At 42.8% G+C, this 23,166-nt stretch overlaps 1 protein-coding gene across 4 annotated transcripts in view; it reads right to left on the bottom strand.

Annotated features, from left to right (window-relative positions):
* Positions 1 to 864: 864 nt before the first annotated feature.
* The window catches only part of LOC102304229 (methyl-CpG-binding domain protein 5), a 58,049-nt gene continuing 35,747 nt past the window's right edge, over positions 865 to 23,166 (bottom strand). For all 4 annotated transcript variants that reach the window (XM_005919944.2, XM_005919942.2, XM_005919943.3 and 1 more), the window contains 6 exons: positions 19,881 to 22,268; positions 9,095 to 9,315; positions 7,879 to 9,003; positions 7,321 to 7,394; positions 6,234 to 6,309; positions 865 to 6,145 (listed from right to left, as the gene is read on the bottom strand). In XM_005919944.2, coding sequence (XP_005920006.1) covers positions 6,083 to 6,145; positions 6,234 to 6,309; positions 7,321 to 7,394; positions 7,879 to 9,003; positions 9,095 to 9,315; positions 19,881 to 22,268 — 3,947 coding nt within the window. In that variant the 3' untranslated portion in view covers positions 865 to 6,082. The remainder of the gene's footprint in view (positions 6,146 to 6,233; positions 6,310 to 7,320; positions 7,395 to 7,878; positions 9,004 to 9,094; positions 9,316 to 19,880; positions 22,269 to 23,166) is intronic.

The following is a 23,166-nucleotide window of genomic DNA, read 5'->3' as shown; positions in this document are numbered from 1 at the left end:
CACAGGTTCAAATTTAAGCAAGCAACCATATCTGACTAAATAGCTATTGCTAATCATTACTTAAAGAATAATTGTATATCTTAAAATAAATACTTTAATCCTTTCTATGTTAATATAGCTATAGAATAAAGTAGGGGAATCAAACATAAGGTCCAGGGGTCTGAATCAGCCTGGCAGACCTCAAACATGGCTTTGGAAAATGTTGAGGAGGAAATAGATTTTCTTTTTACTTTTAACAGTATTTTCTCAAGTTTAAGCGCTTTTGCTCCATTCACACTGCACCAAAATAAGTAATAGAAACACAATTAAATTACATTAAAGTCACTGTTTTGTTGTGAAATAACAAAATTTGAACAGTGTCCAAGTTAGTAAAAGCTAATATTTACTTCCTTCGTAAGAACTGCTCTGAAGCTTTTGATTATATTTAAACTTTATGTAGTATTCCCCACGTGAAAAATGTGACTAAATGTTCTGTGACTACTTTGAAAAACATAAGCATTTAATCCACATTTAATAAAAAAGGAGGTCTAGGGCTGCTGAGTAGGTCTAGTAGCTGGATGTTTTTCAAGCAAAAGGGCTTTTTGTGTGTGTGGATTCAGGTAAATTTGGGGGCAATTTGAAGAGTGACAAACAGCAGATATTTAAAGAGTAATATTTAATATTAATGTTAAAAACCCTGCATATAAGTGTGCTTTCCTGCTTTTCCACTAGAGGCCAGTGTACAACAAGCTTTAAACTAGACTCGTGGTTTTACTCCAAACTTTCTCAATAATTTCCTCTTAGAAATATTTAATAACAAACCTGGGGGGGAAAAAGCACCCGGCCTCCACAAAAAGGCATAAAAATGCACAACAAATCAGATAATTCAAGTAAGAGTGACCATGTTTTTAATATCTTAAACATCTGTGCAACATTTTTCAAAATGTTACATCACTGCATGACCTGTAATGTTTCACAATATTTACAAAAAAAATGCTGCGTACATCAAACCATTAAAAAAAGTCCAAACAATCTCAAAATAATGGACTCTGACAAACTATCCCTAGCCCACATTAATGCAAATAAAGAAAAATAAACAAGAGCAATCAAGTGCACATCATACTTCACGCAGGTCTATTTTTTGTAAAGTATATATTAGTGAGAAAATATATACTTAATTACAAGTTGAAGAAACAGAATACTGACAACGAAAGGATGGGAGATTTAAAGAGCAGAAACAAACACTGGAAAAAATAAAACTCACACTCACACCTCACACAATCACAGGTGGAAGGAGACGGGAGGGTAAAATAGACCGCACGGACCACCTCAAACACAAAAAATGCTTTGAACTCTTGACCACGAATTACAAGAAACCAATAACAGATCCGTAACACATGGGGTTCCGGTCACAAGTGCAGGAACCTGCATGTCATTGCACAAAAACCAAAAAAGAAAACATAATTTGTTTTGCTTTTTATTTTTTAAAAAGAGATGGAGAGAAGGGGAGACGAGGCAGAATGAACTTTACCGAAACAGCTCACATGTTCTCCACAGCGAACGTCACATTTTGGAAAACGGCCGGAGGACATCTCCTCCGAAGGTTTACAGTAAGACAAGATAACAAAACCTCGACTCTCAAAAGGGTGCACGCTGAAAATAACGGGGACGTGTTTTTAAACACATTCTTCACAGGTATTGCTTATGTTGTTGCCGCTGTGAAGGTAACAACAATGCCTTGTGTTCGCGTTTGATACTGATATTTTTAACAGTAAACAAAAGAGAAAAACAAAGAAAAAAAATTACCTTTTTTAAAAAAAACCAAAAAAAAAAAACCATTCTCAGTTTTTTTCAGTGTGCACAAAAACACAATAAGGTAGAGAGACATCTCATTGGAAAATACAGTACAACTTGACTTAAAAATGCAGGAATTAGATTTGACTTAAAGGCTCCATTTGTTATGGATATGTAGTCATAGTAGTGTTTTCATTTGGAAAGCACAGAAATGGATGTTTCAAAGGGCAATTATATATCTTTATTTTTTTCAGTTTTTGTTGCACAAAATTTCACCCTTGATGTCAGGTAAAATAACTAATTTGTTTAAAAGGTCTTTTTAGTTCTTGCTGCAAAATATTGGCCTCTAATATCTGTAAATCTACCAAAGATGCAGATATTTGGCCGATACCAGTGTCCGTATGGATATTTGGCCAATAATGGTGCACCCCTTGTTTTAGAGGCTGACAAAGGGGAATCTGTTCTTTCAGTAGTGTATTATTTGGTTTTAACTTTTTATTTGTTAGAGTTCTTGCGTATAAAGTTCAAGTAACAGTATTTTAGTTCAAACTTTGAGGCTAATTGGGTTAACGGTTGTGGCTGGCGTGTAAAAATAAAGCTACACATCAATTTCTACTTCATTGCTCTCAGGTTAGAGCATCAGAAAAGATGACTATTAAGAAAAAAAGAAAGAAAGAAAAGCAAAACAGGCAACACAGAAGAGTCCAAACAATGAGAGATGCAGTGTTTCGCAGTGTTGATCTTTGCCATCGATTGGTAATATTGCACTTGGTTATTCCGTAGAGATTGCCGGTGGTTTTGATCCGTTTCCAATACTGTCAGACCGATCGAATGATGATTCTTCTTCTCAGCTTCAAACGCTGATAACTTGTAGTGTTCAAACTGCATTTATTACCAACATCAGATGTGCATGTTCATAAATAAGATGCTCTTTTTCTCTACCATGACACAATCTGTAACAAGTAAAAACATGAAGACTAGAAAACCTCACTGTAATTAAAAAGACTGTTATCTGTAACGTTCACTTCTTAAATAAGACAGAATATGACCTTTTTGTTTGTAATGGACTCTGAATACAATTCACTTGTTAAAAAAGGAAAGAAAACATACATATACACATATAAGGCTTGAGTTCTCAACTCTTGGTAGTATTATTGCCATCTAGCATATTTGTAAAGCTTAAAATAAATATGGAGTACTGTACATAAATAATTTACATCAATATGAAAAACAAACAACAAGGCCTCTAAAATGGAAAACCAAAATAAAATAAAAGCGCTTTCACTGCTCTGGAAAGCCCAGTTAGTGTTGCTTCAGATGCCTCGGAGGTCAGTTACTCTACTGAAAGATGTGGGTAAAAACACGTGGAGAACAAAAATAAAAACAGTCACTGTACAAACAAGCATGTGAATATGATCGCGACAATCAATGACATGATCGTTCGATGCAGCCTGTGATTCTTGTTGCTGAAGGAAAAATCCACCCATGTTAATAACTGGCCAAAGTTTGTGATTACAACACAAAGCAAACTGAAATTGTCTGCATTTTCAGATGTAGTGGTTTATGGTTTTTTGACTTCCAACAATGAGAGTTAAAGCTTTCAAATCTAAGAGCAGGGCTTATTTTACTCATCATACTGAAAATGGACCAGGATGAGTCTAAACATCTCACAGTGTGTTTATATGCATGTAGCGATGGACTTTTATGGTTTCAGTAAGCAGGGAGCAAAAGATTTCTCCTGAAAAAAGCCATTTTACATGTAAGCACTCGAGTGACATGAAGTTAACCCTATGCCAACAGAGCATCCAGCTATGCCATCTGCAGATTTAAAATAATGTCAACCAAAACCTCATAAAAGAGGACATAGAAGAAAAAGTCTTAATTAGACCACTGATACATATTTCCCAATTAGTAGGTGTTAGTGCCCAATCTAGACCAGCTCTATGCATTTGCAACGCAAAATACTGGTCCCAAACCTGGAGCAGCAGATGTCTGGGACTACATGAAATGCACAGTGATTTCAAACAGACAGCACACAGATTCTTTCCATTATGATTGTAGTTCCAGAGAACTTTCCCCAACCCTTGTTCAACCCCCAGTATCTACTACCTCTTGTTTTACAGTGTATTACAGATGCATGCCCCTCAAAAAACAACTTGTATAGATCCCAAAAACATTGGCATTAACAAGGCATTAGCATGCCGCCCCCCCCAACAGAAAACAAACACTAAAACAAAATGCCGGTCTCAAATTTGGACCCACTGGTGGGAGAAGCTACTGTAAGAAGTTACTTAAACTTGTACAACCTAATACTGTATTACATTTGTTTTAAAACTGTCAAAATGCGGGCTGGTCCTCAAGACACAACAAGGCAGAAGTGGCTGCGCTACATCCATCAAGCTGACGCCAAATCTGACGCCTATTCCATAGATTTTTACAAAATAAAGACTGCCACTCCCAACAGTGCTGCCAGTCACAAAGCTGGAACCACTGACATCAGAGATTATGGGCTGGGCTGCTATTGGAAATTGTGTTCACTGATACTACCCCAAGCTACTGTGTTACTGTGTAATGCAACCCTATGTGGGGTTCTCAAAGCTGTTTAAAGGTAAGCTAAAGGCATCTAAGACAGGACAAGATAGCTCAGGGTCATATTATCTGGTGCCAAATCTATAAATGCTAACCAAAGACCAACGGTCCAAAGGCAACCAAAAATGGCCAACCCCAATGTTGGAACTGCTCATGATATTAAATTTGGGATGGGCTACCTAAGAAATCCAGACACTTCACTCATGCAACCCTTGAAATTCTGTTCAAAATTAATCTCCTGCCACTGAAACAACCCCAACTCACTTGCTACCCGACGCTACGCAGCCTCAAAACTGGTTCCTCATTCCGTTATTCTGTGCCGCAACTCAGAAACCACAAAAAACCTCAGCCCCAAACCACTGAAATCATTAAATCAGGGATGTTTTTCAGAGATGCACCAAGACCACCAATATCCATCAATTCATCATTTCAGTAGCCTAAAATGGGCTAAAACTTGTTTTGCAATGTACACTTGTTCCAGTTAAAAACTCTGCACAGCCAGCAGATGTAACGTCAGCAGAGTTAACTACAGTGCATGTAAGCACGCTGGCAGAAAGAGCTCAACTTCTGAAGTCCAACATTAATTAATAGCATTTAATTTACAACAACATAAAAAAAGTCTTGCCGTTTCAGAAGCTGGACAACCCATGTTTAGGACTTTTTTTCCCATCATTTTTACTTTAAATGAATGAACCTCTTCTAAAAACAATCATTGTGGAGGTTTTGGAAAATTAAGTGTCTGTGAGTGGATTTTTCCTTCTGAAAACACTCAAAAAAAGTTTTTGTTCATAAATTACAACACCTGAAAAACCCAGAACCAGACCAAGTAACACGACTTTCCTGTCAACGTGGTGACTGGTGGAGCCGGCTGGGGTCTCGGTGGGAGGGATACAGGCTGTGGGAGGGTAGGGATACAGGGTGTGGGTGAGGTGGGACACTGAACACTTTCTGCTGGTAAAGTTCATTCTGTGTTTTTTAACTGTTTTTTCTCCCCATTACAAATGAACACTTAGCTGGAGTGACTACTGTTATGGTGAGCTCATGTCAGTTTCATCGCTGTTCCCTTACAAAAATAAAACAACAAAGAAAAGAAAAAGAAAGAAAAAAGAAAACAGCACATCTTACAGTTCATCATATAAAAGCTTTAGGCTGTATTCTTATTTATCCTATGCATGCGGCCATATGCGACCGCATTTCTGAATAGAAACCAAGACATTGGTACACTTCTGCTTTGTTTTGTACAATAAAAGATAAAATGTGCATTAGGTACGGTTGTACATGACATTGTACAATATTTACATACAATTCTTAATAGCATGAAATTTCAGGATTATCTATATACATATTGAAAATGTATCAGAAATATTTGGACTGTCTATTTTTCTTAAATATGTAAGGTAATGCTTGTAGCTTTTTTTGTTTATTTTACTATCTTATACTAGAAAAAAATAGTTAATTCAGTGAGCTGTAGACAAATTGCAACCGTTTTTGATGTTTTTCTGTATTCATGTTTTTTCCTACAGTCTATAAACTGTAGTGGTGATTGGAATTTCCAGCACCTTCTGTGGTCAGTCATTAAGTCAAGTTGATATCATGGAACAACGATGTACCACTGAAAGTCCGCGTGTAGCACCTGTTAGAGAGCTCAGATCGCATCAAGGCTGAACGGACAAAGTCTCCGAAAGGCTCTGAGGACGTTCTTGGGCCAACACATTCAATGTTATCTGGATATCTTCCTCCTCTTCGGCTTGGGGAGCTTCACCTGACGATCCCTCGACGGGATCTGATGGCACACACACAGGAAACGGTGTGGTGGTGAATGCGGGGGAAACAGCAGTGCATGAGAAGAGAGGAAAAGCACAAATACTCACTGTGCCCGACATCTTGTCTAGCTCGCTCATGGCCTCGTGGATAGCAGCTTCCAAGTGATTATTCAGTTTCCCCGGTCTGTCAGACAATATTTATATTATTTACTTTTAGGCAGAAGAAAACTTTACAATTATAAACTACAACAAAAAGGTAGCTTAAAAAATAATTATTACACTTGAATCCATCTACAGGATGAGGAAACTGACCAGAGAAGCAGCTGGTTCAACTCCATGTGACCAACGTGTTTATTTATGCTTCTAATGAACTTCTCATAGCTCTTTAACTGAAAATGTCCCACTGTTGTAATACAGGAGTGAGACCTGCTATGATATATGGTTTGGAGATGGTGCCAAGCGGTTCATGGATGTAGTGAAGGAGGACATTCAGAGGGGTGGCATCAGAGGAGGAAGCTAGCGTTAGGGTGAGATAGAGGCAGATGATTCCCTGACGGGAGCAGCCAAAAGAATAAGCAGTGCAGGAAAGATAATTTAGAAGTTACAGGGAAATATATGATTTTATATACTATTTGATCTTTTTGTAATTTTACACTCTTCTAATATTTTGACACAAGTTTATAGTATACACTGTGATGACTTCCATCATTATTTGTTGTTCGGAGGATTACAGAACCTCCAATGTGTCCATATTTGGGTGTTAACATGATACGAGTGTGCTGTAACACATAGGTCACTTAAACAGACCTTTAAAGATTTAATTTTGGATTATTGAAATAAAAGACTAGAACAGTTTTTAATATCTACCCTGGAAAAAAGAAGCTGTACATGTGTAGTTTGTGGAAACAGAGCCACTGAATAAAGTATTCCGACTCTACCTCTGTCATTTTAGTTCAGTCACTTCAGGGTTAATGGTCTATTTTTGCCCCAAAGCGTTTAAAGTTTTATTGTTTCACTTAAACAAATGTTTGCCTCTCCTTTGCTGCAGGACACCATCTTTAACCACTAGGTGTCAATGCCACTTTAGATAAAGATCATCAGAGGAAGCACGAAAAGGCCTCGCTCAGCTCAAACTACAGCAAAGGTGGGTTTATATTATTAATGAAGCACCAGTGTGCTGGGTGAGGTTACTTACTTTAGGCCTCTTTTGGCGGCGCGGTCGAATGCCTCCAAGTCATGAGTTAGTGTTTTCAGCTTCTCTGGCTCTACCTGCACAAAGAAAAGTGGAATCAATTTGAGCACATTCAGCACCAGACTGAAAATTTCCCACCAAGCACCAGGAACTGATGCTCAATTTGAACTCCGGTTTATCACTTCGGCGCGTCTAGCGGATAATTTGGCAGTCACCATTTGTCGGACATGCTCTGTTCTGCACTTCTGATTTGGCAGGTAAAGCCGTGGATGTGTTTTTGGAGTAATTTGGAGTCCATCTGCCTCGATGGCCGCTGGACAGAAATTTACAAAGCTCTATTTCCTTCTGACTTTTCAAAGCTGCAATATTTGAAAGTTACAGTCAAATACGAGTTATTCTCGACTTATTGGCAAGCAACTCCCTTTAACTGGAAGATAATTCATTGTAATCCAAGACTCACTGAAACTTTTAATACTGGGATTGCTGCTCATAGCCTCCTCAGGCTGAGGCGCTGGCCGGCAAAATGGTGACAGGTGGTGACAGACTACCCCGGCCCCTCACCTTGGCCTGCTCCCGCAGCTGCATGGCAGCGCTGTGCACTTGCTCATCCCCGGCCAGCTTTGCAGGCCACGGCGGGAAGCCCTTCAGCTGGCCCCAGACCAGCTCTCCCATGTTGAAGGTCCTGGACCGGTAGTGGAGCAGCTCCGACGAGGGCGAGTCTGGCTGCCGGAGGTCCTCCTCACTGCTCAGGCTCTTCGTGTCCGAAGGGCTGGGCGCCATTCCATTGAAGTGGCCGTTGTAGTGGCTGTAGTCTTTGGCTGTAGCCAGAGGGCCCTCCAGGCTCGTGGAGGAGCTGGGTGACTGGTCGTCATCCTGCCGTGGAGGGCCCAGGACTTCTCCGTAGCCCCGGGTGTTGAAGTGGGGCGTGGTGCCGTTGAGATGGGCGCAACGTTCCACCGTCTGCTCCAGACGTTCCTTGTAGTTAGCTGGTGCCCGACCGCAGTTGTTGAACCGGAAGCTATCATCGAGGTAGGCCTTATCGTGGGCCATCACCAGGCCGTGGTCGTTGGACCCATCGGTGGGGCAGGGTGGCGCAGGGGCCAGACTGGCAGGTCTCTCCATGCAGGGACTACTCCTTACTTGGGTCGAGCACTCCAGGAACTCCTCACCACCCCAGGCGTTGTTGTTGTTCTGACTGTCGAAGCCTCCCCCATGATGAGTCTCCCCGTCCCACTGCCCCCTGGGAGTCCCGCGTCCAGGAGAACGGAAGTAATCATTGGCTTCAGGGCCATCCGGAGTGCTCTTCCCTGGATCCATGTTCTTCTGACCCCGCCCAGGCCTCACCTGCCGCACTCTGGCTTGCTGGGGTATGGTCTCCCCTTCCTGGTGCCCATGCAGGACTGCGCTGACTGCCTGGGGGAGGTTGACAGGTTCCCTTATGGAGGCAGTGAAGGCACTCATGGCACTGAGGGCGTGCACCGGACTCGCCTGCGTTGTCCCGCTCACTGTCGTGGTGATGGTTACATGCACGCCTTTGCTGGCTGCGTCCACAACAGCTCTGTAGATGGCGTCCACCGATTCTGGCCCTCCGCCGGGGGCTCTGTCAGAGCTAGGCGTACCCGCTGGAAGTCCCTCACCTTGGGGCTGCTGCTCCTCCCCAAATTGTGGGTGTGGCAGCATCCCCTGCTGTGGATACAGAGAGGGGCCATTGTGATTAGAAATGTCATCTAAAACATCTGAAATACTACACAGATCAAAACATGACTCATTGCTCCACCTGGTAGTTCTGGTAGAGGCAGGCCATGGAGCCGGACTTGGCGTTGTTGCTGTCAGCGTATGGCGGGTTGTCGGAGAAGTGCTGCTGCCCCTGGTAGGCAGGATGAGATACCACTGCTTGCTGCATGCCCTGATGGACCTGCTGCGGGTACATCTGACCTCCACCGGCGTTAACATGTGGCTGTAGAGCGCCCATTCCACATCCAAGTGACGAGGGGTTTCCTGCAAAACAACAGGGAGAGGCCGGTGAGCTCGAACCATCAGACATGGTGTGTATTTTAATACAGACAGCACTGATACTTCACGACAAAGGAACTAAGCAATATTTTATATTTTTGGTAAAACATATGATAAAGCATGCTGAAGTGTAATTCTAGTTACATTTTTTAAAACAATCCACAATATTCACTGCATTCATCAACAAGAATGGATGGCCTACATCAAGGATGTCAAACAAAGGACCTGTGGCCCCCAGCCAGACTACCAAAGGGTCCAGTGTTTGGAGCCTTCACTGTATTTTTAACATTTTTCTGTAACCGCAAATCAGTACCTGTTTTAACCAATAAGATAACACTATCGTCAAATGGCCATCTATTTCTTGTGGACATAAGGAGATTGCTTTCCTATTTTTTTTCTCATTTTTCAGTTAAGTTAACTTAATATAAGTTTGTAGGATTTATTGTCATTTCACATGGTATTTACAGAAATCCACAGCTGAAACGAAATGTTGTTCTTCACCAGCCTCTACAGTGCAATAATCAATAACAAATTATTAATAAATTAATAATAATTTTGCATTCAAACGCTGCAAGAACTTTTTATTTCTTATACCTGATACCTTTTTTTGTAAGTGCTGATCTAAAACCTGAATTTAATAAGCAGACAGCCGCAGACTGGCACTCATTCCTCTTATAATTCTTTAAACTCAAATAAAAGAGCACGTGCTAAGGTGCACTGTAGTGCAGTGTTGACTGTCTCTAATTTGCAGATAGCGCAACATGCTGCTTGAAAATCATCAGGTGACTGCATGCTGCTCTCACCTTTACTTGCTCTCACTGTGTGCCCACTTCCTCACACATGCACACAAACTCGCTTGCAGAGGGGAACTGATAAGTGAAATCCTACTGACGTCAGTGTCAACACATTTCGTTACCGTAATAGTGCAACAAAAGCTTTTCCAATGAGCACCGGACAAGTGACAACATCACAGCTGTCAGAGTTTTTCAGCAATACCGTCTCACCTGACCACACAGAAAAGCGGACCCTCTGCTACACCTGAGCACTCTAGGAAGCCAAACCACCTTATACTGAATCCAGCTCTGAGTCGGGATTGGACTAGATGAGTACATTCCTACTTTAGAACCCATCCATCCATTTTCTTAAACACTTATACAGCTTTTATACAGCAGGGAGCTGGAAACTATCTTGGCCAACACAGGGAACAAACATTCACACCCTTGGGCAATTTAGGTTCACCTGCTAATCCTAGTTTTCAGGTAAGATGTCAACTTGCCTGCAAACACTCGCCAACTCCTCACTGAGTGGTGAGATCACAAACAGGAAACAGAGAATATTAAATAAAAGGTATATCTAGGGCTAAAATTGGTGAAAGCAACTCAGCTAGCAAACAAAGATAATTTGCCATTAGTGCTCCCAATTAGTGGACCAGTCTGCCCAATCAAACCAGAATACAAACTTCTCATTTAAATGGCATCATATTATGTTATTTTATCAAAAGGCTTAAAGTAGTGTGTTTTAAATCCTGTCTAATATTTTGTTATTCTGCCTTGTCTTCAGTTGTATTTCTGGAACGTCACCATAATACTTTAACTTCATTCAGTGACGCACTCTGTAACTCTGTTAACAACAGTGCCGTATAAATAAAAAACATAAATATAATTAAAAATCTCAGCAGCTGTAGCATGTTTTTTTTTTAAATCTCTTGTGCCCTTGTGTTCATCTGTGTAATAAACCTCTCAGTTCGGTGGATTTTAAACCTAGAAAATGAGTTGCTTAGAAAGTGTCCCCCGACCGTGGCTTCTACAATCAAAGAAACAAAGTTCTACATTAGCAATCTGTTGCTCCCAAAGCTAACAGATGGACCCGCTGCCAGATGCACGGTACAGCCAGACTTGTTAGCGAAGCATCCAAGGACAGAACATGAAGAAAATACACGGAGGCCACAGATGTATCAATGAATGAAGAGAAAGCCCAGCAGCAATGTTATGCAGACAAAGCCGGAGCGCATACAGGATCTCAGCAGCCTGACGTGTGTGTGTGTGTGTGTGTGTGAGAGAGAGAGAGCAGCGACTGGAGCAGCTGGTGCGATGCGACGTAGCTGAAGGGCAGCTGTGTGTTCTCCATTTTTTTCCTCCTCTTTTCTTTCTGCCCCTCTCTCTCACTCTCTCTTTAATGCTAAGAGCCACGACTCGGCCATCCCCCCCTCTTCCTCCCCACGTCCTCTCCGCTACTGCTATGATATAGTGACGGCTGTTGCTGGGGGAGGTTGCCTTGGCAACCGAGTGATGATTGGTGGTGCTGTCCGCTGCCAGGAAGCTTGTTTGGAGGTGGTGCTGGTGGTAGGGGAGTTGTGGTGGATGGGTGGGGGTGGGGGGGTTACGAGGGTCGGGTGGTGTGATTTTAGCCTGCTGGGGGATGGGGGTGGTGGTCAGCTGGGTTGAAGGGGGGGGGACCGGGAGGGGTTTACAATGAACTTTGGAGTATTTGTTGATGGCAGGAGAAGGGGGGGGGGGGGGGGGGGGGGTGGTTCAAGCTTGCACGCTGTATAGAAACAGATGGTCAGAGGCTAAAGCTAAGACGCCAACGACTAGACAGTAACATCCACCATTCAGTGACAAAAACACTATTTAGCCTGCTCCCACCCACCAACATTTACTGAATATTTCCCCTAAATGTCCAAATGGTAACGCTGCCAACAGGAGAACTCCAAGGCCAAAATACATAAATGAGACTTTAGCTGAAAGCTAAAAGTGTATTTGTTCAGCATGTGGTCAAAACATAACTTCATCTACAGTGCTGTAAAAACTGTAAAAATGCCCCAATCCTTATTCATTTCTTACTGTGCAAATTTAAGATAATCAAACTATTTTTAGTATTAGACAAAAATACAGAAAAGCAAATTTTATATGATGATTTCATTTATTAAGGGAGAAATGCTACCCAAACCTACGTGGCCCTAAGGGAAAAGGTAATTGACCCTCTTGTTCTATCATGAATTAACCTTATTAACTCGTTTTTTTCCAAGTTCAGTTTTCCTAGCCAACACAATGTAAAGAAGTAGCCGAGAAACAAAGTAATTGACATCCAGTGAATTACGGTGAGAGCCGTTACCCACAAAATGGAGAAAACTTGGAAGAGTGGCGAGCCTTCCCAGGAGTGGCCAACCTACCGAAAGTACTCCAAGAGTGCATCGAAGACTCATCCAGGGGTGAATCATGAACTCTGCCCATAGGCCTGCAGTTCTTTATATGTTCTTTTCAGTTCTTTTGTGACCTCCTTTGCTACAGCCACATGTACACAGGTATTTTTTGTAAACATAGCCTGTTTCATGCATACTGACAATGTAGCTTTTGTAAAACTTCTGACAGGGTGAAGATTTCAGAAAACTGCGTTTCTGCATTTACATGTGGACAAAGGTGTACGTTTTTTATGTCCCTTTATGATAAAAGGCTGTGCGCTGTGGCTTTTAATCAGCCATCATTTCTTCACGGTTACTGTTATATCACTACCTGATGATTTGGCACACTTTTCACAGCTTTTGAGATATTTTTCAAAACACACTCTGAGAAATCCCTATTTAAAAAAAAAAATACCCATATACATATGGACATAGCCAAGGAGGTCACAAAAAACCCATAACAACATCCAAAGAACTGCAGGCCTCACTTGCCACAGTTAGGATCAGAGTTCATGAGTCAAGTCAACAAGAAAGACACTGGGCAAAAATGGCATCCATGGGAGAGTTCACCAAAAAAGATCATAAAGGCTCATCTCACATTTGCCAAAAAACATCTGGATGATCCCCAAGATTTTGGGGAAAATATTCTGTGGACTGACAAGATAAAAGCTGACATTTTTTGGAAGGTTTGCATCTGACATAAAACTACCACAGTATTTCATAAAAAGAATATGACACCAACAGTCAAACATGGTGGCATAACCTGGAAGTCCCGAGGACGGATCGTGGGACCCGTGCGTGGGGCTGCACGGCGTCAACGCGTTAACAAGCTAACCGCACTAACGCATTGACGCCATGCAGCCCCACGCACGGGGCGATCCGCTGTAACTCGTTAACGGAGATTAGCCGTGTTAATGCAGTTACGGCGTTAACGTCATTTTAACGAGATTAACGATACCAGCACTAAAATAGTAATCTCCAAATGTTTTCTTTTTACTGACCACCTCCTCTTTGATAGCTGCCGTGTCCATCTTGTTGTTGCCTGCAGGTGAAGCGATGGGGGAGGGGAGTTGTGTTAGTGAAGGAGAGAGGTGAGGCAGAGTAACGTTGCGTAGAACGATAAACAATATTGTCACATCTCATTTAAAAATATATCGATATATTTAAAAAGTCGATATATTGCCCAGTCCTATAATAATGTCTGACCATCAGTTATTGTCCTGAAGCTAAAGCGAACTTGGGCTGTGCAGCAGAACAATGATCCAAACCACACCAGCTAGTCCACCTCTAAATGGCAAAAAAACCAACAACAACAACAACAACAACAACCCACAAATGGTTCTGGAGTGGCCTAGTCAAAGCCTGGACTTAAAGAGGCTGTTCATGTTTCAAAACCACCCAAAGTGGCTAAATTAAAACAATTCTGCAAAGACAACTGCCAGTTGTGGCACAACCATCTCCTGTCACTCCTTCAATTCAGGGTCACAGAAAACCAGGAGCCTATATTTAACTACCACAGTGCAAGAGGCAGGGGACAACATGGACAAGTCGCCAGTCTGTTGCAGGGCTAAGGACTAAGTGTAAAAAAAATGCAATAACTAAGAAATTGGGAAATTTTCATAGCACTGTAAGTATGCTCAACTATCATTCAAAAAATGTTTATAATAGTCTGAGTTGCATAACGCTTAATTTCATGTTGTTTAACCCTCTTCTCTGACATTAAAAAACAAAATGAAGCATTCAGAAAACCTTTAACGATCACTAAAAACATTAATGCTGAACTTCTCTTGCAGTAATTATACAGCAGGCATCTACTGAGCAGAACAAGAAATTCCCTGTCAAATGTACTGATATACATTCAGCTAAAATCCAGCTAAACTCCCTGTGCTTTTTACACACACAAAAAAGAAAACTATCAACTACAACCCTGATTGGCTGGTGTGTTAAAGCCCAATAATGACTGGCCTTGCAAACTGGAAGCACTCGCTCTGCAACATGGGGCAACTTGAGGGGCTCATGTGATGACCAAGATTTTGATTAAAGGTTCACAAGCATCACAGAATATTTTTAGTTCTGATCTAGTGTGGGAAACACAGCTGTAGATGCATCGTGAGGCATTATAAAGCAGATGGTACAAAGGGCACTTGAGGCTATCTTCTGCACCCTGAGCAGGTTAACAACAGCAGACCATCCAGGAAACCAAATGAACTTATTCAGTGGAAATTAGTAGAAAAACAGTAAAACGTGGCAACATAATCTCAACTAATAGAAAACAGACGTAACAAGCAACAGGTGGAGGCAACAGGCTGCTTCTCCTCTTCTGCAGCGTTGTACTCCATATGGTGTTGAGTCAGACCTGCCTACATGCTGGTTCAATTATAATGTGGAATATAGTCCTCTGTTTCCAAACAGCTTGCAGGATTGGTTTCATCTTCTGACAGTCGGAGCAAAGCTTGCATGAACTGGGAGATTTTCCTACAATTTTTCACCAAAACATCACCTTTACGCTCATTTTTCGCTGCACATTTTTATTTTTGGACTCTGTTAGAGTAGCTTTACATGAGTCACAGCTCAAAATAATCTCTATTGTTACACTGATCCTTGGTGGAGTCATTCTGTTTATCCACATAGCTAAAATGTTCCTCAGTACTGTGAAACTGAAATATTTCAACAGAAAGGTGTTTAGTGTCTGCATTAAAAGACTGCTTCAATGGAGTGCTTAAGAAAATGGAGCCACAACATATCACAACAACAGCTGTGATATGGCAATTATTACTGTAAGGTACAGACTCTACAATACTAGAGAGAACCCTAACAATTAGACAACCCCCTATGAGCAAGCATTTGGCAACAGTGGGAAGGAATAACTCCCCTTTTACCCCACCCCCCCTTTTTAAAGAAATCTGAACTCTTTTGTTTGTTGTGACACAATTACGTTCTGTGGTCCGTATGAAGGGCTTTATTAACAATAGGCAACTCCAAAATATATTCTGAACACACAAATTATTTGCACAGATTTCACGTGGCCAGTGTGTGAAGCCCTGAACTTTGTCTTAAGTGGCCGCTTCTCATAAATAGAAGATCTGAAGAACTCTTGCTTAAAATATCCCCATATCATAGTTCAAACAGCCAAAATAGTTCCAGTTCAATGTCTACAAGGCAAAGAAACAGACACAAGCAGTTGACACCCTTGAATACAGGATCAGTTTCATGATAACTGAATGGAGAAACTTAAAAAAGTGAATTTTAGCCAAACTCCAAGGCTCATATCACCCCATGTAGGATACTTGGCTAGTCAAAGCAAGTTGTAGCATGTGAAAGGTTTTCTTTTTGCCCTACATTTAAATATCAGGCTCATCTTGTATCTGTGATTCCTCCAGTATGAATCTAATTCTCAGGGCAGGATATAGAAATAATCATGCTGAAACTAAGTGGAAAATTAATTTTGCTGTAGTTTAACAAAGCCTCAGTGTTTCCATGTGAATATCCTGTATGCAGGAAAGAATAATTAAAATGAGCCACATTTCAACCTAGTATAGTATATCCTTCCTAGTACGCATCCTTTCCTAATGTGAAAGTAAAAATTTACATTAAATATACTAAAAAATAACTGAACAAAAAATCCATCAGATTCTGAGGGGGTCAGATTGGATGACTTGTCATTCTTTTTTAAAATTCTTATTTTAAGTACTTAAAAGAAGAATTAAACAGTACTTTTGACTCTGAAGACTTGAAACCAAACCTCAGGCTATAATTAATCTCATTTAAACATATGCTTCTCCTCCCATCCCTATCTCATGGCCTACAGAAGACTGCCTGAATTTCAATGAGTTGACTTTGGGAAGGGGGAAAAAAAAAATCAGACCAACAGGGCACCTGGTGATAAGAACAGGTGGCCTGCAGCAGCCCTTGGTGATATTGCCATTATAAACCATATGAGGACACATGGACACACAATGAATACATAAACTCGAAGTCCAGTCCCCTCAGCAGGCAGGAAAGAGGAGGGGGAAATAAAAAAAAACAAAAAAAAAAACAAGATGTAGGTTCTTTCAGCAGTTTCAAAAACATACAATCACTCATACACACACAAATAAACAGATGCACATACACACACTGTAATACACAAGCAGCAACAGACACACACACAGGCCTAAACCCTCATCAAAGGCTTCACTCTGGTCTCCATTCAGGGTCTATCGTTACTATAGCGACCGGCTTGCTGGGAGAAGCTCTTTAGAGCGCCCTATCTGGGTTGCTTCCCTTAAAGCGTGATGCAGATCCCATTTCCATCTCCTTACACCATTGACTGATGCTAGCATACAAATAAAACAAAGGGAAACACTGGCTGACTGACAATTAGCCCGGCCTTCCAAAGGATGAGGGGGCTCCCGCTCATTAGCTCGGAGATACTGGAGGAACCTGACGGTCTAAGCTCAGGGCCTATCACCTAAATCCCTCGGTTTTAGCTCGCTCATAACCATAGGAACCACATCTTAATCGAGATTGTCGAGGTTATTCTGTTTCTATCTGTGTTATTAGGCACATTTTTCCTTAAACAGATCACTTGGAAAACGGTTCTCCCAAATCTTGGCAATTTCACCAACATACATCTAAAATTTTAAGCATTTCACCATTATTTTTCTCCAAAAACACAGCCGGTAATCTCACATTCCTGTGACCTTCATAGCACACCTGAGCTCTAAGTTTACAATTACTCAAGAAGGTCCTTCTTGAGTAATCATGCTTCCACAAAACTCTCTTATTTTATTTCATTTTTTATATATGCAGTTGCAAAGCTATTTACAGAGCCACCTGGCAATTCGGCACAAAGCACAGTGTCAGAAAAATGATGGTGATTCTGCCTTTCTCCCTCCGAGAAATGCCCAAACTGTGTAAAGGCAGAATAACAACCCGTAAACTGCATATCCCTGGACAAGAGGTTCACGCTCCTGCATGTACACAAGCAGCCATGCTAGCATCTGTTCCTCTAACACCGAAAACAGTGGACAATCTACAAAAACTTCATAAATAAGTGGTTACTTACGTGTACCGACAGTCCTGGGTGGTTACTCATTGTGTCTTTAAAAACAAGAACCGCTAAACATGAAAGCAGAAAAACTGCAAAAATACAAGTACACAGCTAAAGCTAGCAGGTCCACTAGAATCACAAGACCGTGTTTGCCTTTTTTTCTTTTTTTAAATTTCCACCATTTTTATAAATCTCTCTTCGTGACTCAACCAAAAGGTACATACCGAACTCCCAGAGAATGTACTTTCCCTTTGAAATTAGCCTATAGATCCCCTTTACCTCCACTTTTGAAAGTCATGGAACTCCCAGCCCAGTCAGCAGTGCATCTTTCGAGGCTCACCCTCCTACCCTAATCCTCTTCTCCAAAAAAAATATTATTTTATCTATAGACAATGGATGGATTAAAAGTTTTAAGTTATAATGTTAAGGGTCTCTATAGCACCACTGCAGGAAACACACCTGAAAAAACGTCCTGGGCAGAAAAAGTGTATTTTTTCTTACCTTAATCAGGAAGAAAAATAGGTGTAGCTATACTCATCCACAGACAAGTTAATTTTACAGAAACTCTGAGGGAAGATAACATTTTATTGAACAGATTAATTGACGAATGGGAGGTATGCCTTGTCAACATATATGCTCCCAGTGAGGATGACCTAGGCTCTGTCAAACATGTATTTAAAATGAATATCAGCTATAGCTCAGGCCTGTTGCTGATGAGGGAAGATTTTCATTGCGTGATGTCTCAATCATTAGACTGGTAACCAACCTCTAGGGCTCCCTTATCACAGGTAAGTAGTAGAGGTGGGAATCACCATACATCCCACGATACGATATTATCACAATACTTAACGCACGATACGATATTATTGCAATTTTTTTTTAAATATTTTGCGATATTCAGATTCTGTACATAAAGGTAAACTTTATCAATATTCATTTTATCTAATATCAAAGTCTCACACTCAGTCTTTCTCTCATTTCAGTCAGTTTTATTGTTGACAAACTGAACGGTTTGTATTACAGTCTAGTCCAACTTAACTGAATGCAACCATCTGGTACAATTATAGCTATTCTGAACTATGCAATTTATGAAAACTATGCAGCCCATTCAGGAACTGAAGAATTTGAAAGTAAATTAAAACAAAATATAATTTTACATTAAATACAAAAGTTTTAAACTTAATTAAAATAAAACATGTCTTAAATAAAATAAGTAAACTGTCATGTTTATTGCTGCCAAAAAAAAAAGTTAAATACATTTGGACAGTGAAGGAATGTCAGGATTCTTGCTCAGAAAAAGGATCAACATGCTCTGAAGTCAGAGCATGTTCCAGTCCACAAAAACCTTTTTTGTAACAAAATATCGATTTCTGCTGTCCCTGTATCGATACATTATTAGCAAACAAAATATCACAATACTACACAGTATCGATTTCCCCCCCCCACCCCTAGTAAGTAGAATATGCTTGAATATTAAGCTACAGAAACAGGCCTGGTGGATGTCTGAAGGTCTAAGTTTCCTAAAAGAAGGAGTTTCACATTTTACCCAAGTAGACACTGTTCCTACACTAGAACCGACTTATTTTTCACCTCACAAGTAGATATATATAGAATTAAAAATGTTGAGATTCTCCCAATTAGGGACTGAATATACTCGATGTATTGCAAGTTTTTCTACGCACGATGGTTAAAATGGCTTTATCGTAACCATAGAGTAAAAATTGCCATGGCAATATTAAGCTGTCTACATGTAATTCACTATAAGGTTTTTTTCTCCCTCCCACATGCCGCGAACGGATAATTTAAAAAAACAAACATTGAATTGCTGATTTGAATGAGTATACCAGTGCAATTTTAGGCACTATATGGTTTAAAATAACATTTGTTTTTGGAGGTTATTTAACCATATCGTGATATATATTGTGTATCGTGATGTAGCCAAGAAATATCGAATTAGATTTTCCTCATATTGCCCAGCCCTAATCCCAATCACATTGTCAGACCATTCCCCACTAGTACTTCTCTGGAACACAGGCCACGATGGGAGATTAAATGCATCCCTTCTGAATGATAAAGATTTCACTTCTTTCGTAGCACCAGAGTATTCAACATACATGGCAGTAAATGACACTCTAGTAATGTCTTCCCTTATAGTTTGAGATTGCGTAAAATCATACCTTGATAGAGATGGTGTTACCTAGATGGAGGTTTTGAACAATGTGACAGGTTGTAATGAATCCTGAATAAACATTAAGATTATTGATGTTCAGCATTTTCCATACCTTCCTCCTGTTTCTACCTGTCATACAGCTAGTAGTAGGTTTAATCTCATCTCACCTGTCTCGGAGACGCTCTGGGTACAGCTTCCATCACCACCTCCATGTGGAATCACCATGTTAGTCCGTCCCATGCTATGAAGCTGTGAGGGGTGGGGACCAGGATGCGATAGTGGTGGGGGGTTAGTGTTTGGGCGCCCCAGCGCTATGCCGTCAGGTCCCACCAGTGTGCCGCCTGGCCCCATAGGCCCACAGTTACTCATGGAGGATGCCTGCATCTGAGCCATCATGTCCGGGAACTGGCCTGGACGTGGGCCCAGGTGGCCCCCAGAGGTGTCCATGTTCTGGCAGTGCTGCAGGGTTTCCCCTGGACCCCGCAGCCTCTGCTGGACAAGGAGGTTCTGCTGAGTGCCACCGGGGACCATGCCGGTATTGTCGTTGTAGTGTAGCGGTGCGACTCCTGAAGCGCCGGATGCCGGTCCGGGGTTTAGACCTGGACGATGACCACTGCCTGCCAGGTTGTGAGAACTGTGGCTGCTCATGGACTGAAGAAGCTGGGCCATGGAGGTGTTCGGGTGAAGGTTTCCGAGTCGTCCCACTTTTCGTAGCTGCTCAGTGGCACTGGGGCCCGGCATGTGGTGTCCTCCTATGCCTGGCTTGCTGAGCATACTATACACCATGTTGTTGTCATGGTTTACGGCACCGCTCCCGGATGATTGCTTTCGTTTGCGCATGGGATCCCTCTGCTGGGCCATGAGCTTGTCTCTGAGAGCTGCCCGGCCGCTCTGGCCCTCAGGAGTGTTGAGCAGCATGGTGGAGTTTGGCGGGAGCATGGGATTTAAAGTGCTGTGTCCTTCCATGCCTCGAGGGCCACTCACGGGGCCAGGATGCCCTCCACCCCCTCCATTACCTCCGCCACCTGCCCCCATGCCTGACATACCAACACCACCAGCAGCCATGCCAGTAGTGCTGTTGCCAGCAGCGCTGAGTTTGTTTTGATTTGCTAGCTGTGCTTTGGCTGCGGCTGACAGGAGGCTGCTGGCGGGGAAGGAAGCGGCATTCTGTTGGTTGAGGATCTGGTTGAGGGGCATCCCCAGGAGTCCCGGGTGACCCTTCTGGGAAGCACTGGGCGTGGCCAGAGAAGATGACGAGGAGGAGGAAGAGGTTGGAGAGTACATGGGATTGCCGTGCTGCTGGGCGCCAATTGAATTTGCCATACCGGGCAGCAGCTGGGAGTCTTTGTACTGATGGAGTGCATCGGTTTTGTTGGTGGAGGGGCTGGAGGGCATGGCGGGCCTGGGAGACCCCATAGCTGATCGAGGGGAACGAGGAGGAACCTTTATGGTGCCACACGGGGCCTGATGTCCCGAGGGCATCGCAAAGTTACCGTGATCAGAGGAGGTGGAGGATGAACGCGAGCGATGAGGGGAGGCCTCTATTCTCCCAAGCGCAGGCCCAGCCATGTGGACAGGTGAGGTAACGGGGGAGGGAGACATGGAGGAAGCCGGACCACCCTGCTGAGTCCTTTGAACATGGCCACCATGACCCACAGGCCCAGGCTTCACTGTGGGTAACGGTAAGTTGCTTGGCAAGGGAACAATGGCGGGAGGGGGTATGTTTACATTCATCACTGGTACCTGAGAGTGGATGTTAGGCTGGAAGTTGGAGGGTGTTGGGGCATTGGTGGGAGTCTGGCTGACTGGCTTGTTAGGGATGGGGTCCAGGATGCCTAAGGGGTCCTTTTCAGACGTTAACTGCCTTTTCTGGAGGGCACAGGATGGCGGTATGGATGGAGGGGGCGGTACAGGGTGCACAGGGGGCTGTGTTTTATGGTGAAATGTTGCACGGGGCATATCCATACCAGGGGGGAAGTTCCCCCGCGGCATGTTCATGTTAATGACAGGGCTTTTGGCAGTGGCCGTTGGGGAGAGGGGCGTGCTAGTCCTTCCTGTCATGGCACACGATGGCTGGCCCGCTGGGGAGCCGTGAAGCATCACACTAGGCGGGGAAAGAGGTGTCCTAGTGTTTCCGTGGATAGAGGCTGAGCCAGGGCTACCGCCTCCTGGAAACCCACAAGGATTGGTCCTTGTAAAGCCCTCAGGGCTGCCCAGAGTTTCTGTACTGGGAGACTGCGAGGCATCTCCATAAAGCTTAGCACCAGATGGAGGTGGGCTCAACATGCCTCCATACCCGGACCGGTAAGGGGATTTAGGGCCTGGCTCCCCGCTGCCCAGCCTCTGCAGCCTGGGGTACCCAGGGTAATGCTCTGGCTGCTGGGCTCCACCCAACTCCTGGGGTGGATACAGCCTCTGCTGCTGCTGTCCACCTGCCATCATCACCTTGAAAGGGTTCTTACAGTCAGGGCCAACAGAGTTGGGCACGCCATCGTGGGGTTTAGTCCTTATTGCTCGTTGAGTTGTGGAATGCACAGCAACCACAGACGATGTACCTTAAAGAGAAAAAAAAGACAGAAAAGGAAAGTCTGAGTTAAACCAGGACCAACAGCTTGGAGAAAACATTAGTCAGAAGAAGAAAGTAACTATTATTCACCTCCATGTATAGTTTAACTCAAAATGTAGGACTTTAATAGGCTGGCAAGTTATTTACCAAGAGAGCCTTCTTCCTTCTTGGAAATATCGCTAGAATAAGACAATTATATACAACATATACTGTACAAGATGGCGCTGGAGTGACGGCAGCCTTTCCAAGTAGCTCTGCAACACCGCACCTTTTTCTTAACTTTAACTTTTTTTAGACTAGGCTTTCAAACTTTATTTCACCTTCCTCTAGTTACTCTACTTATACCTCTTAGATATAGCGATACAAGATGGATAATGCACTTTTTAAAACTTCTGGAACCAGCTCCTTCATCTATTCGAGAGCGGAGCTGCTGGCACTAAGAACAAAGGGACAGACCGGCATGCGACACAACATCCCCGGCTGAGATAAAGAGGAGCTACAGAGGCTGCAAAGCTGGAGCGAGGAGAGCGGATCACCGGAGGCGATTCAAACCATCAATCCCGACAGTGATAATGGGCAACGTGAACTCGTTACAGAATAAGATTGATGAACTGTGCGCTCTGAACAACCACAGACTATACCGTGAGTGTAGCTTGTTTATCGTCACGGAGACGTGGCTAACCGAGCTAACGCCACAGGCTAACGTAGACCTATGCGGTTTCACATCCGTGAGAGCCGATAGGGACACGCAGGCCAGCGGAAAAAGCAGAGGTGGGGGACTCATTGTCTACGTTAACAACAGATACTGTAACCCTGGACACGTCTCCGTTCAAGTTTCGGTATGCCGTCCGGACCTGAAGCTGCTAGCTGTTAGCTTGCGGCCATAT

Source organism: Haplochromis burtoni, unplaced genomic scaffold (assembly GCF_018398535.1).
Source record: "Haplochromis burtoni strain Fernald_Lab_line unplaced genomic scaffold, NCSU_Asbu1 Contig_39, whole genome shotgun sequence".
NCBI classification, from domain to species: domain Eukaryota; kingdom Metazoa; phylum Chordata; class Actinopteri; order Cichliformes; family Cichlidae; genus Haplochromis; species Haplochromis burtoni.
This window is presented reverse-complemented; position numbering and strand designations above follow the sequence as displayed.